This window comes from Nematolebias whitei, chromosome 3 (assembly GCF_014905685.2).
Source record: "Nematolebias whitei isolate Nwh7 chromosome 3, NemWhi1, whole genome shotgun sequence".
NCBI classification, from domain to species: Eukaryota; Metazoa; Chordata; class Actinopteri; order Cyprinodontiformes; family Rivulidae; genus Nematolebias; species Nematolebias whitei.
This window is the reverse complement of record NC_056500.1, coordinates 13562584-13578470: the sequence shown is the minus strand read 5'-3', so window position 1 is coordinate 13578470 and position 15887 is coordinate 13562584. Positions and strand designations below refer to the sequence as shown.

At 40.3% G+C, this 15887-nt stretch overlaps 2 protein-coding genes across 2 annotated transcripts in view; both read left to right on the top strand.

Annotated features, from left to right (window-relative positions):
- The first annotated feature begins 5142 nt into the window (after positions 1–5142).
- On the top strand, positions 5143–6899 carry LOC119407725. The gene is made up of 2 exons (XM_037674545.1): positions 5143–5872; positions 6348–6899. The coding sequence occupies exons 1-2, from the start codon at positions 5357–5359 to the stop codon at positions 6819–6821; spliced, it is 990 nt and encodes a 329-aa protein (XP_037530473.1). The 5' UTR covers positions 5143–5356; the 3' UTR covers positions 6822–6899.
- A 4511-nt stretch (positions 6900–11410) lies between these two features.
- Positions 11411–15887, top strand: part of LOC119430578 (collagen alpha-1(XXIV) chain) — a 91866-nt gene continuing 87389 nt past the window's right edge. Inside the window, exon 1 of the mRNA XM_037698009.1 lies at positions 11411–11463. Coding sequence (XP_037553937.1) covers positions 11411–11463 — 53 coding nt within the window. The remainder of the gene's footprint in view (positions 11464–15887) is intronic.

Genomic DNA, 15887 nt, shown 5'->3' with positions numbered 1-15887 from the left:
GAGCTAAATCTCGATGTGGTTGTAGCTGGGAGTCATTCACATCACATACTCTGAGTTTGACCTCTCTGTGTTTTGCATGAGCATCTTGCATCTTGTAACAAAAATGACTACGACTGTCATTTCTCAACATAAGATGATCTCTGATATAAAAGGTGTTGGCCGTGGATGCCTTCAAAGAATGTTAGGAGCATTAGCTTTCATTAGATGCATCAGCAGCAGCAGCAGACAGTGGCAGCTGGTGGAGTTTTCCCCAGGGGGCGCTATAACATAGGCATTAGATAAAGGGCTTTCAATGGATTAAAGCCTACTTGCAACATAGCCTGATTATGAGAGTGTCATTACATGATCTGGTTTGGAAAAAAAAAAATTAAAAATCTGTTCCAGGACCTGAAGCACGATCTGTACTGCATGACCGTATTCAGGGCGCAGGAGAGGAGCGCCCAGAATCTTCCTATCTCTTGTAATGAAGAGGAACTAACTGTGCATATACAACTTTTAACGAGAGTCTATAGGCAAAGATTCTAGCACTCACCGGGTGGAAATACGTCATCAACCAGAGACAACATTTTTGAAAGGAACAACTTTACTCATCATTAACTATAAAATGTTTATCTTACACAACTAAAAAAAAAAATATATATACGTATATTTTGAAATATTTTTATTTTATTATTTCATTTTTATTTTTATCTGTCTTCAAGGTAATATGTGAGTAGCTTGAGTAGTGGGGCAGCACCCTAGCGCCCCCTATTGACTAGCCACCACTGGCAGCAGAGATGGAGAGACCAATCATAATCAAAGCACAAAACAAACTAAATAATGTTTCTTGAAGCAAAGATCATTTGTGGACAGAAATGATTTACACATCAACACAATAGGGGTCTAAGTCCAATGGAATATGTCCCTGACTGTTCTGGAGGGAGCCCCATCAAAGATCTAAACCTAATCCAAAACCATAAAAATGAAACATCTGCAGAGAAACCTGAAATCTGAGAGAAACTATAGCTGTAAGCCATAACGTTTTGCAAATCCAAACTTTAGAGCTCGTTCAGTGGGACAATTTACTGCCAAGTTTTCTTGGATAAGAAATTGGTTTGATCTGAAGAAAGCACTTTTCTAACTTTTCTCCTGCTCCCACTGAGCATGTGTAAGACCTGTTTGAACAACAGGTGACTTCAGAGCAACAAAATCAGCTCCGCTGCAAAGCAAAGCAAAAGGTAACTTGTTGGTTCCTGTTTTTATTTTCCTGCAAGTCAGCCATTTTACTTGGGGTAGCATTAAACTCTAGTACAGACATTGCATTGGTTTCCTACAACAGCTAATTGATGATGTAGGAAGACCATAAATCACAAAACCAGCATCATCAGTTTCAGTAATTTATGATGCCACAGCATATGATTTTGGTTGCATTAGAATTCCAAGGGGTTTTAAAAGCTGACGAACGAGCTTGTTTGTGTGGGGCTGACTTCACTCCAACATGTGTGCAAAACTAATTACAGACGCACAGACCTCTCTTTGGGCTCAGCCTTTCAAATATATGTTCAAGACAGACCTCTTTCCTGTGAATTCCTTACAATCAAGAAACAATAGAAGACATGTTTACACTTAATAAACAAGAAACGACCTTATAAGTGATGAAGTGATGCTTTAGGGTATTACTGTAGTGAACCATCAACTAACTAGGCATCGGTTCAAGAATCATAAATGTAAAATCCATCTGTAATGCTTAGAAGGCTTTACAGCTAAATTAAAAGCCAGCCAGGAGGAAACACCTCCCAGTGGGCTGTGTGTGTGTTCCTCATTTGTACCCCGCTCCACCCCTCATGACCTCCACAGCAACTTTCACTTTCCCTCCACACTCTCAGACTTCCTCCTTACCTAAACACCCCCTTCGCCCTGGACTCCCCTGGCCCCTCTCTCCCCACTTTCCCATGAGCCCTTAAGCTGTGCAACCCCACCACACTGCAACTCGCACACCCTTAGAAGGAGCATTGTTTCAGCTATCAGACGCTCTGTATTTCACCATCTGCTCAGCAATCTCCCAGCTGTTGCCCACACATCCCTGCTCGGTGGACGAGCCGCCTTATGAAGCAGTGACACGCACGCAGGACAGAAATTACACACGGCCGCATCTGCTAATTAGAGACAGAGACAGGTTTGGAGTTTTGTCAGTCTGCAGTTAGGCAGCTGTCAGCATGGTTATACAGAAACATGCCATTCTCCCCCAGCCAAGAAGCTTACTGGTGAGATGTTTAACTAATGAGGCACATTTAAGCCACTGTTTATTGTACATGTTCTCTATTTAAAGAATTTGCACCCATATTCCACCTAAAATATCTTCCTGCTAACCATCATTTGTTTTACCCTTCTTCGCTGGCAGGACATTATTTATTGCTTCTTCTTTTCTTTTTAGTCAGCTTCAAGGACTACTGCGAAGCAACAAATGAATACACTCCCCACATTTACAGTTGCAAGCTGTGACTGTATGTTTGAAGAGAAATATTAAATACTGCAAGCAGCACATTTGGATCCAGACCTTCCAATAGGAAACTGACAAACGCTGAAAAGACGTGGGTGTGTAGGTATGTTCATGCAGCTGCTGGCACTGAGACTTCCAAAAGTGAAAGTCTTTTTTTTTTAACAAAGTTGACTCCATCATACTGCCAACAAACTGTAAAATTTAGTAGTTTTTTTTTTTTACAAACCAAACATATAAAACTTGACCAGCAAAGCTTTTTTATTAAGCAAACTAATGTCAAAGGCAGCTCTTTCCTTTTTTGCAGGCTTTGCGTTATGTAATATTTGATCACATGGAAGGATTTTGTCACCACACCTTAATATAATATGCCTGGACTTTCTGAATAAATTGCATACCATATTAAATCAGAATTAATGGCCAAAACTTTTTCTGTCACCTTATTGAAATTCCATGGGAGGAATATCATGTTTCATGAGAAGGGTCAGCGTATGCTCATCTGCTTTTGCCTCAGAAAAGATAAAAGATGATCTGATTCTCATAACCTGACACCAGTCCCTCACTGGGCCTGATGTTTTGCTGGTCAGTGCACATGGATTGATTATGATAGACACAGGAAATGCAAACAAATCATCTTGCAAAGTTTTGACTGCAAGATAATCTGTAACTTCACCATTCATTAAAACAACCAGTGCCTGATTCAAAGTTGCTTTTTATGAGAAAATATCAAATGTGTAACTTCTCTGAAAAATACATTTTTGAACCAAGTTGGTTTGCTTCATAATAATCAAATGCATCATTTATTCAAAGAGTTAATTTGAGTATTTTTTTCAGAGAAGCAGCATCACAACATGTTTTGCTTCCTGGCAGTGGAAGAAAACATCTGGTCAAAGCGTTGCCATCCCCTGATGAAGGCGAAGGGGAAAGCCAGAAAGAAAGAGTGCATCCACATGCATGCTTTAACTGTCTTACATGAAAAACAAGAGGACAGTCTGACCTGCTGTAACAGACATAGATGTCAAATAGCACAAAAAGCCTCGATACGTCATTCGCAGACACCACAAAATCTTTATTATCCTCAGTGTTTATACAGTCTGCAGACTCTTTTGAAGTTTCCATGTCACTTTGGCCTCTTTTGTGTCACTCCATGTTTGGGCATTAAAACTGATCTGTCTTTTTTTGCTCTTTTCAGGTTGAGAAACTTGTTCCACCTGGAACTGGAAGCAGGAACTGATCAAACTCTCCCACACCCCCAGTCCCCTAAACTACAAACCATATGGCCAGAGAGGTCTTGCACATCCAGAGGAGGATGTTGAGGTGAGTAAAGGTGAGCCCTGACCCAGAAACTTCCAGAGCACTGTTTTATTAGAAGCGGTTTAAAACTCGAGCTGTGCAAAATGTTAAAATAATCATCGCAGTTGAAATCTCAGTGAGAACAATATCAGTATTACAAAAGACCTCTTGGACTGCAATATACCATAGACCATTTTAACAATGTTCAGTCAGGTCATCTGGATTTTTTTTTTTTTTTTTTTTTCGGAGATGTTTCGTCCTTCATTCAAAAGACTTCTTCAATCTGAGGAGCCACAAACACCAAAGTTCATGCTCAATAATCCAGGTAAAAATCCAACAATGTTCAGACAGGTCATCTGGACAGTTTTTGTTTCTTTCGGAGACGTTTCGTCCTTCATCCAAATGGATTATTGAGCATGAACTTTGGTGTTTTGAACCATTTTGGCATGACTGCCTCAGAGGAGTTGACAGGGGAGAGGGCAGGCCCCGGAGGCCATCTTATCACCAGCAAACTTTTTTTTTTCCCCACTATGGGAGTGTGGTGCTTGTGGGACTCAGTTTGTTTGGTGGCTCCTCAGATTAAAGAAGTTCTTTGGATGAAGGACAAAACATCTCAGCAAAAAAGAAACCGTCCAGATGACCTGACTGAAATGTTGGGTTTTTACCTGGATTACTGAGCATGCATTTTGGTGCATAGACCATTTGATTTGATTTTTTGCTGTATCCTGCATCTGCTTTCATTTTAATTTCTGCAATGAAACAGGTCTCACTTTGTTCTGGACATCACAGCATGGAGAGCTGGTGCAGAGAGAATAACCTTCACATCAATGTGAAGAAGACAAAGGAGATGATTGTGGACTTCAGAAGGAACAAAAACACCTACACCCCCCTGAACATAAAAGGATCTGCGGTGGAAGTGGTCTCCAGCTACAAGTACTTGGGTGTACACATGAATGACAACCTCAGCTGGAGCAACAACACCACCAGCCTGATCAAGAAAGCTCATCAGAGACTCTACTTCCTCAGACGGCTGAGGCGAGCTGGTCTGGGAAGCTCATTCCTCACCTCCTTCTACAGGTGTGCAGTGGAGAGCATCCTGTGCTCGAGCATCAATGTGTGGCATGGAGGCTGCACAGCTGCAGAAAGAAAAGCTTTGCAGAGAGTGGTGAAGGCTGCACAGAAATCTGTTGGAATCAGTCTCCCCACCATCACAGACATCTACACCTCCAGATGCAGGAAGAGGGCCACCTGCATCATGAAGGACCCCACCCACCCAGCACACACACTTTTTGCCCCACTCCCCTCAGGAAGGAGGTTAAGGAGCATTAAGTGTAGAACCACTAGACTGAGGCCCTGTACACACGTAGCCTGGTGTTTGAAAAAACGAATATCCGCGCAAAAAAATATCGCCGTACATACATGTTCGGATAGAGAAAATGATCGTCTACATGAACCCGGTGATGTTCACCACAGAGCGTTGTAAAGAATATGCCCAACCCATAGGAGGCAGTGTAGTGCAAAGGTGAAACGTATATCAGCAAATCACAACCCTTCAAAGCAACCACAACTTCCTGTTAGTATTGAATCATGGCGCCTGGAGGTTCGTTTGTGTGGACAGACCGCGAGGTTGAACTACTATTAAATACCGTGTTGGAGTACAAAGTTAATAAAACTCAGGAAAATGTCGACTGGGAATCCTGTCAGAACAAGTATGTTGATATTTTAGCGCTTTTTTTAGAGCATTACCCAACGGAGTCCTCCGACGAGTTTCCCCATTCACATGCCGACATCACGCGCGGGAATTTAACAACAAAAATGAAAGCAGTCCGAGGTAAATATCGCCATGCTGTTGATACAGGACGCAGGAGTGGACACGGTCGAGTGGTTCTTCTGTACTTCGAACTGTGCGAACAAATCTGGGGTGGCTCTCCAGCTAGTACTACCATATCCTCCGGTATTGAAACAGCTGACCTGGATCATTCTCGGACCCTACCCTCACCATCCACATCTTCTTCCTCCACTACCATGGATGTAGCAGACACAGGGTCTGATAATGAAAGCAGTGTGGGTCCTACTTCAAAGGAGAGGAGAGACCTGCTTGATGTACGTATATTTTTCTGTCCATTCCTCATAAATAAAAGTACTTTTGCTGTAAATGTTCATCTGTTGGATGTACTATAATTCACGGAACAGGTTTGTTGAATTGTGTTGCTATTAAAAATACAGTTAAGGCAATATGTGTGTTAAAAATTATGCAAGAGTTGAGGTGTGTAGTGGAGGCTGGAATGTGATGTTTTTTATATTTTACTGTGTACGGGTTGCTGATTTATTTTTATTATTATTGCAAAAAAGAAATGACACCATCATGCTCTTACTCATCTCATATTATGTTAGGCCTACATATTCATTAGTTTGATGGGGTGGTGGGTACAAAATACACTTTAAGACATATAGCAAACATTGGATACGCTGTTATTACATATTGTTATGTAGAAGTGATGTGAAAAGTACAACATCAACATGATCCAGGTTTACTTTTTTATGTTTAATTGTGATGATTTTCATTTCTCTTTTGAAGGCAAAACTAAAAGGACACAGACACGACCGTCTGAGGAGAAAGCTGCCTGCTGAGACCCAGTGGCTGAATGCTCTTGAGGAAGACCAGCGTGTGAAAAAGAGACTGGTGGAAATCATTGAGACATCAGAACAAAAAGCATCCGAAAACTATTCAAAAATGTCCAATACACTGGAAAGACTTACCACATCGATTGTTGATGGGTTTTCTCTTCTGAAACAGGTCATTCATGCACCTGCACAACCACCACACTACATGCCATATGAGCCAAGAGGTCCGATGTATTCGCACACAATGGCCCACCATTCTGTCCACCAAAACTCAGCAAATTACCCATACCCAAACAACTCCACTTCTGACAGAACACGTCAAAACACAAGACCAGGAAACACTATGAACACTGAAGCTGTGTTCCACACACCTGCTGAAGCCACTGACCAATTTTCATTCAGTCAGGCCCTTTTTAATGACCAGTAGAGTACTGTTTTATACATCGAAACAAGTCTGGTACAGTTAAGTATATACAAGTTCCACTTTTGCACAAGGTTGCACACATGTCAGGTTGTTAATCACAGTGTTATTTACTCTGACAGTGTTTTTTTTCTGTTTGCTATCTTTTTATACATACTGTGAAAAGCTTAAAATGTAGCAATTGCACAATACTTTAACTATTTACATTTTTGTTACGTGAATCTTTATAAGAGTGGTGATCTAGTCCAGTCCTTGGGAGCTACTGCTACTTAGATGTATTTCTCCAAAACACCACTATCAAATACATACTGATGATTGAAATCAGCTATTTCATACTGGTTTGTTGAAGAAAATGCAGCTGAAATGTACCTGTGGTAGCTCCCAAGTTATGGACTTGGGCATCACTGATTTAAAAGTGTACAGTAACTGTGCTGCTTTTCTCCCATGTTTAAAAAGCTTTATCTGTTGTAGATCTGTTATAATCTGATCTGTTCATAAATGAAACACAAAATAAGAACATGTTAAGTGTGTTCGTTTGAATAAATTGACAAACATTTTAAAAGCAAGTTTCTTTATGTGAATTTTTGTGAATATGACATTTATCAGTTACAAATACAGTCATGTTCATCAGAAAGTATTGGCAGCACTATTTAATACACTACAGGTCCAATTTTAAGAGAGAAAAGTAAAATCATTTCACTTAAAAGTCTGTCTAATGAGCTACAAACTATTATATAATGTATCTAAATCCTGGGTGGTAGCTTTTCATGCATTAATAGAATGAAATGCAATAACATTGCACAAAACAATTTAAAAATTCTCTAACATACATGGTGCTAACTATAACGTTTTTTTATGAAAAAACAACGCAGTCTGCTAAATAGTTCACAGGTTTTTGTGTTTATGGATCCAGACACTGAGTGAGGACTCTCCTGACCCGCTTTCCTTCTGCTGCCAAGCTGTCTCCTCTGACCACTGGCTGTGTGTCCGGTTGATTGTTCCTGTCATGTTGAATAGCTTCAGTTATTCTGTTTTCATCCACAGTGTCTTTTGATGCCTCACAAAAATTGTGCAACACAAAACATGCATATATAACAAATGGAAGATCGTTCATATTGATGTCCATGGCTCTCCTCAGGGCTCCAAATCGGGCTTTTAGTCTTCCAAATGCACATTCAATCACCATTCTAGCTCGGCACAACGAAAGTCCAAAGTACTGCTCCTGAACATTGCTTCCTCCGTTAGCATATTCTTTCATCAGGTAAGGTAGAAGTGGGTATGCAGGGTCACCCAGTATGTAAATGGGTATAGCGTCTTCGTTCTCCACAATTTGTCTTGGACAGGGGGGAATCTTCATGTTTTTCAGATTTGTGTTTATTGTGGAGTTAGCAAAAACTCTGGCATCATGCACACTCCCTGGCCATTTCACAACTACATCAATAAAGCTGTACTTGTAATCACAGGTGGCTTGTATGTTAAGAGAAAACCTCCCCTTCCTATTTAGGTACTCTGTAGAATTAGCTGATGGCTGCTTTATCTCCACATGAGTCCCATCCACAGCTCCAAGGCACTGAGGGAGACCATAAGCCTGCTCAAATCCCTCAACAAGTGCACGCACAGCAGTCTCTGTTGTTGGCATTTTTATGTAAGATGGTCCCAAGTACACAGTTATAGCCTTACACACCTCTCTAATTATGTTTGAGACTACTTGTCTTGATAAGCCAAATGCATTGGCCGTTTTACGCAGTCTTCCCTCGTCAGCCAAATAATATAGCGTGCATGCAACTTTTTTGACCACACAGACTGGAGATCGCATTACAGTACTCTTCCCTTGAATGTAAGGAAGGAGTAACTCCGAGAGCGACAGTAATGACGACCGTGACATTCTGAAGTTCTCACGCCATTCCTGTGGGAGAACAATTTCCTTCTCAAAGTTTTCCCACCAGCCAGCAGTGCGTCCAGGTCTGATCCAAAACCGGCGACGGCGACGCTGAATGGCGGTATTGTGCCTCCGTATCGGTAGGGATAGTTGCTGTAAAAGAGCTGAACGCCAAACGCTTTTTCTCCTTTGTAATTCCATCTGTTGGAGCAGTTGTGCTTGTAAAAACAAGCAAGCAAAAATTGCCTGAACCAGCGTTACAATTAGTACTTCCCTAAACGCAGTCATTTTCCCTCCGAATGAATGGGCAAACAAAAACAATTGTCGCACATGTGACGTCAGCGCCGCGCTGCACCATCTGTCGCAGACATAATGCGCATATCTCCGGTTCCGAAAGTCCACACGCAAACCCGAAAGAGGAGATTTCTCAAATCTCCACTTTGGTCGGAGTTTTTGTTATTATTCGTTTATAGTTACATCAACCGGAGTTCACGTGTGGATGAAAGGCCACACCGCATGATAAACTATTCGGTTTTCCTGATATCCGGCTACGTGTGTACAGGGCCTGAGGAACAGCTTCTACCCTGAGGCTGTTAGACTCATGAATCTCTAACTAGAATAATCACTGTGAAAAACCATATCATGTTGCTGCTGATCTGTTTCATGTTGCTGCTGATCTGTTTCATGTTGCTGCTGATCTGTTTCAATGTTGATGTGTTCATGCGTGCACATCTGCTCACGAACTCATGTTCATGTTTGTGCTGATGTTCAATGTTTTATGTTATGAGTGCTTAGTGTATATTTAGTTGATGTTTTACTTAGTTCATATCTTAGATGTTATTACTGTTTTTCTTAGACATTTTATTGTTGGATGTAACTGGGACCCCGTGTACATAATTTCGCTCCACCACATGTACCACATGAGGTGCGAATGACAATAAAGAAACTCTGACTCTGACTCTGATGGGCTCAGGAACACTTCCAGAGATCATTGCCTGGAAACATGACACGTTTCCAAAACGCTGGTTAAAGTCAACTCATTACATAAAAAGGAAATGTTTTCTGTGGGCCACAAGTTGTTTGGATCAAAGCAAGGTGTAAAACTGTTCTTTGGTCAAATTAACCCAGATTTGACATTATTTTACCACAACATTTGCACTGAAGAGGAAAATGACTGGTACGTGGGTGCATTAGTGTCCATGGCATGGGCAACTTTACACGTTTGAAAAGGCACCATCAATGCGCATTAGTACATAAAGGTTTTAGAACAACTTATACTCTCATTCAGAAAAAAAAAAGTAGCATGAATCCTACATCAGATAAGAATGGGACAACAGTTCCTACTAAAAAGTCCAGCACCTGGTGTCCTGAGTTAAATGTTTGCAGGCTGTTTCCACCCTCCTGGCCCATTTTCTTTTTAGATTTTCTGCTTTAAATGTAAAATTACCCCCGCCCCCACCACCACCACCACCACCAAAAAAAAAAAAAAAAAACAAGTACTATTTTAGTTTCAACATTTGATTTGTGCACTGTTTCACCACGTTCCATTGTTAATAAAATTTGGGTTTATGAGATTTGCAAATTGTTGCATTCTGTTGTTTACATTTTAGACAACCTCCTAAGGTTTTCAGAACTGGGTTTGCATTTAGTCAGTCCAGCAGATTCTCTCTGTCCTTGATGTGTGGTTTGAAGACAGAAGACAAAGTCAGGAGTGAGGAAAATGTGAGTTTATCTCAACTAATATCATCATCACAAGATTAAACAATACTTTTTCTTCTAATAACATGTGGAGCAAGTTAGAACCTGCTTGGAAGGAGAAGATCATGGTGGGATAACATAAGGTAGAGGGATCAGTTTCAAGAGGAACATCTGTGAAGTCATGCTTACAATGAAGCAAAATTGATTATTTTCAGATATCATCGTTGCCAAAACAAACAAACAAAAAAACAAGATAAAAATTGTGAAATGTCCAGACCTTAAAACTTTTTTTTTATGAATGTGAGCTCAAATGAAAATTGTCAATATTTAAAAACTCGTTTTTATTAGTAAGATTATGTGCGTTTTTATTGCATCGCATGGAGTTATCCTGTTTTGTAGCACGTTCTGTAAGACTCCACAAAGCCCACAGAAGCGGTTTTAGGGTAACACAGTAGTTCAAAAAAACACCAGACACTGAAGAATAGAAGCCAAAACTGTATCCGTGATGTCACGGGTGAGTCTGTGGTGAAATTTAACACCGCCAGCTGGTTGGAGTTGTGATGGGGTGAAGACGGGTCCACCCGCATCCGTGCAAGTCACGGCACATTCTGGAGCTAGTGCCTGGAGGAAACGACGCACAGAAGTGAATCTTCTGCTGTGCAGACCAGGACGAACTCTTCCTTTCTTGTTTCCCACAGAGCAGACCGACTTATTGCTCTCCAAGCCGCCTCTCCTTTTGCGCGTCTTGGATAGAAATAACGCGATCATTGCGCGCCGCAGAGCGCAAAGCATCCGACATTTGTTTTAATTCCTTTATTTTTTATTTTTTTAAGTGGAAGAGATCTCACCTCCGGAGTGCAGCAGTGGCATGAAGAGTTTCTGAGGTGGCAGCCATCCTCTGTCCACTTTACGTTTCCTTTGGCTGTTCCCAAAGGGTTAGCCCATCCATGCGCAGGCATCCCCTCGAGCGTGATTCTGTTTTCACCCAGATCTCTGCTGCCTGGACAAATGCATACAAATGCATTTAGGAGCTCAACGGACAAGGAGTGGACACGTTTCCGCGGCTGCAGCGTAAGTATGCAGACCCCACTCTGCATGTGCAACAGTTCCAGCTGTTCCCAAAGCTGGTTCTACCTTGAAACGGTTCTTTGGCGTATTTTCTTGACAGGGATTGACCGAACAAGTCCCAGCAGCTCCAAGCTTTTGCCACATGAACTCTAAACTTTGATATCACTGCTCATCTTATTAGATGTGCTAACACTTGTTTCTCTTTCTTTATCTTTGCTTTTTTTTGTAAGTTCTATACATTTTGTAGCAGTTTTTTTTTTTTTTTCATTCCCATCTGCAACTGCTAACTGCCGAGTTCATGCCATGTGTGCATTTGGACTTTGACAGATTTGAATATTTTAGTCTGACTCTGTCTTGGCTTTGAACTCAGCACAAGAACATGCAGCCAAACATGAAAAGCTGAAAACCATGTGGTCTGCTGCAGGAAGGCTTCACTCACAGTTATGAGCTGGAAAATAAACACTGAGGCATAGGGAGACAAGATGAATGGGGATGTCTTTGGAGCAAAGATGCATATTCAGCAGGGGGCATTATAAACCTTCAAGTGGCTGTTTAGGTTTTATAGGCCTCAAATGGAAAACAACAACAACAACACCAACATATTTGCAACTGTGAACCTAAACATTTGTTATGGAAGTGTATATTATCTGCATGTTGTTGTCTGGTTAAATTCAGCTGGTTCAGTGAATAAGACCACTAAACTTTTAGTAATACTCTGATTTCTTCTTTAAAAAAAGCACTTTTTCCTTCCATGAAAATGAGAACCTGATGGGAGGACGGAGCTGAAGGAGAATAAACGTGACCTCCTCTGAATTCACAGACAGTGCTTGTGTGTATGCATCAGTGGTTAACTGGCTCTTGGGCTCCAGACAATCACCCACTGTTGAAGGCATGGCTCTTCCACTTCTGGCAACAATTGGATGGTATGGTTGTTGAAATGCAGCCACTCACATGCATCCAGTCCAGTTGATGCACACACAACAGGCTCATGAAGCCATGATTCCTTTAAAGTTGGCTTCTTTTATGATTGATTGTGGAGTATGGTGCAAATCATTCACTGTTATGTTAAGTGTAATGCAGAGAGTTGGAAGGTGTTATTAAAATGCATCCCAAGGAACCAAAGTACTCTTAACAAAGTACTATAATGATATGCTATTCATTTGGACCACCATTAAGGTAACATAGCTGGTAATATCCACAGGATTTTTCTGATCCTTCTTCTAAAATAGCCTCTTAGTTTCCCACCTTGCTGCAGTGTGCATACATCAGAGGTTGTGTGAGTGAGTCTAGTTAAGTCTCCTAACATCTTCAGGTTCCTCTGCAGCATGAAAGGACAAACCAATAAAGATCAGTGGAGTTTACTCACAGCTCTTTGCTTGCTCTCAGTCTTGTGGACTAAGTCAATCTTTGCACTGGTCTGCCATGACCCCTTGACGCCAGCTGAGTTAGTTGACTAACACACATTCCCTTATCATAGAATATGACATGGTGCTTTTAAAAATACCATGTTAAAACTTTATTTTATTCATCATCTGCTTTGAGTAACTATAATCCTCATTATCTTGAAACGAATGAATTAATCCTCATCGTCAGTTCTGTTGCTGGCTGCCGTTTGGAAATGTGTAGACAAAGCTAAAACAAAGCTATGGAAAACAAACTGGTGGCATATCAGTCAGTTTTTTTCTTCTCCAGGAAAGTTTATGTTGAAAAAGCGAATCAAAGCATGCAGCAACAGAACACTTGTAAGAGCCCTAAACAGCAAAGAGTATCTGTTAGTTGCAGAAAAACAGCGGAAGTCATTTTTTAGATGATCTTTGAGCAACAGTGTAGTTTTTCAGAGCTCCATGTCAGTCAGAGTCACTTTGTTGTTTCAAGTTATTGCATTTTTTCCAGTTCAGCTCAGCTCCAGCTTTGCTAAAGGAGCATGAAATGTCTAAGGTCAAGCATTGTAAAGCTCAATTATGTGAAAAATCACCCTCTGTGGAGCACTTCCAAAGATCACCACAGTTCTTCCTCAAGCAAACATTATTCAGGAGAAAAGATTAAATCAGACAGGTCAGTCAAGGTAACGGCAGATTTTTTCTTTGCTTTTGGAATCTGAAAACACTTCTTTGCCATCGTACTTTTAGTCCACAAAAAGCAACACAAATAAAAGCCCCTTTCTCCAATAAAAGGGCTCACTTACAGTTTTATTGGTACCAATTCTGCTTTGCTCAATATGTTTTATATTTCTGAGCTGTTTGGATAAATTAATGGCTTTGTATGCTTTATTTCTCATTAACAGATTTATTTGGTACCCACCTGCCAAGTTAGACATCCTAACAGTTGAATGCCAACACTCACAAACTCACCTCCTGACAGAAACAGTGCTTTCCTTTTTCTTACGGACTCTGCAAACAGAACTTAAATGGGATTTTTGTTCTATAATTGCTGGACTTAATTGATCACTCCTGGGTTTTAATTATATGAATAGTTGTTAGGGATCCAAGCTCATTTCCAAGAGGAGGATAGTGAGGGTCTCTGTCTGCAGGAATGAGCCCATGTAGAAGTTGTGATTATTTATAGTCTTGACATGACACCCACTCCCCACATGTTGGTATTTCCCTTAGTCAACAGTGCTCTGTTTGGGGAGCTTTGTCCTGCTTGCAGTCGTTTCCATTATCTATTAGGACTTGGAAACACGCCATGACATTTTAAAAGGAACTATTTTGCAAAAAAACAATAACAATTATAGTATTTTATGTCTGCTTTTTGTCTATTCATCTTTCTTGTTTGCAAAATGCAGCAACCTTGCAGTGCAAAACCACATTGGTTTGAATCATTTTAAGCACTTATAAATGTACAGCACATGACTTTAGCTTTTTTGGTGAACGTCCTCATGAAACAGAGTCCAGATCCTGAGTCTGGGAGACAGACACGAGAGAAAACTGTGTGAATCAGCATCAGATGGCCTCACACTCCTGCTCTATATGGGAGTGTTGAGTTATATTTAATTCTTTTTCTTTAGTCTACTTTTAGTACCTGCCAGCTTTTAAGCAGAACCAGTTACTGGCTGGCCTTTTAAATGTCAAATATATCCACTTTCAACAAATGAATGATTGTTTTTATGTATTCCCAGCTCACTTTTCTTTAATACTCAGTGCCGGTCTTGGGAATTAGTCTCTATTGCCGGCTGTGGAATGTCACACCACCTCCCTGGATGGAGAGCAGGTGGCAGACATAGCTCATGGGGGTTCTGCTTGAAATCTGCCATTTTAAAGACTTTTTCCATTTTACGTTTGTTTCACTGTAGATTATATTTTCTAACCTGGGGAAAATTCACTTCAATTCAATTAGTAAAGTTCTCTATCTAAGGAAAAACAGACTAGGCTTTGTGTTTCAGAGAAACAAAGCTTTTAATCTAAGGGTCAGAGGTCATGGAAGAGAGATGTTGGTGTCACACATCTGTGTATCAAAAAAACCCAACAACTGTTTAATAACCTTGTTGCGGGTTCTGAACAACCTCTGTTCAGTGTCAGAGTAGAAAATTATGATGCTGGTTGTCATCAGTGTTTTAAGCAGCTGTTCTGCTGATGTGATTGATTATGAGTGAATGTGAATTGTGTTCTTTGAAACGTTACTGTGTGTAATTACACATGAATAATGTGGATTACAACTGTAAGGAGGAGACCAACACAGTATACAGTCAGTTCTTTTTTATTTTTATTTTTTGCATTTTTCCTCTACTTCACTTAGTTTAATTCCCTTAAATCTTTAATTTAACTAAATCTGCAGAGATTGGACTGATTTTTCTGTTCTTTAATTTAATCCTTTCTGCTGCGTGACAGAATCACTAAACACCAAGGAAAGTAATGTTAGGATAACACAGCTTGTTCTCTTGTTTTTGCTGTACTTTTAATTGTACAAATAATCAAATAAAGCACTCGGATGAGGATTAATTCTGAACATGTCAGTAGACTTTCCTAACACAATCGTTACAGATTAATACAATTAGCTTCAAATACCAATAATCAATTCAATAAATGTACAATTTCTGACTTATTTGGTTTACAAACAATAAAGCTTGTTTATAATAAGAAATAGAAAACTGAACATTTTGGTAGAACTTTGGTTTCAGTTTGACAATTTTTGCATCAATAGAGCAAAGTGACATTTAAAACTATTATAAAAATACAGCATGTTAGATGTGCCATGCATTATGTCCATCCATCTTCTTCCTCTTTACCTCTGTGGTGGGCAGAGCCATCCAGAGGTGGGGTCAGTGAGGGTCAAAGGTCATGGTATAGCTGTAGTTCTGTATCAGAGGAGCATCACAACATGCTATCAGTAACATGTTAGTCCTTATAAGATTTAAAACTAATAGAACATGTTTAAGTATGGATCATGTCCATCCATCCATCCATCCATCCATCCATCCATCCATCCAT

Excerpts from the sequence above, each read along its gene's own strand:
- LOC119407725 (XM_037674545.1), top strand. The coding sequence starts at position 5,357 with ATGGCGCCTGGAGGTTCGTTTGTGTGGACAGACCGCGAGGTTGAACTA. Across the intron at positions 5,873-6,347 it reads AGAGGAGAGACCTGCTTGAT|GCAAAACTAAAAGGACACAG; the intron begins GTACGTATATTT and ends TCTCTTTTGAAG.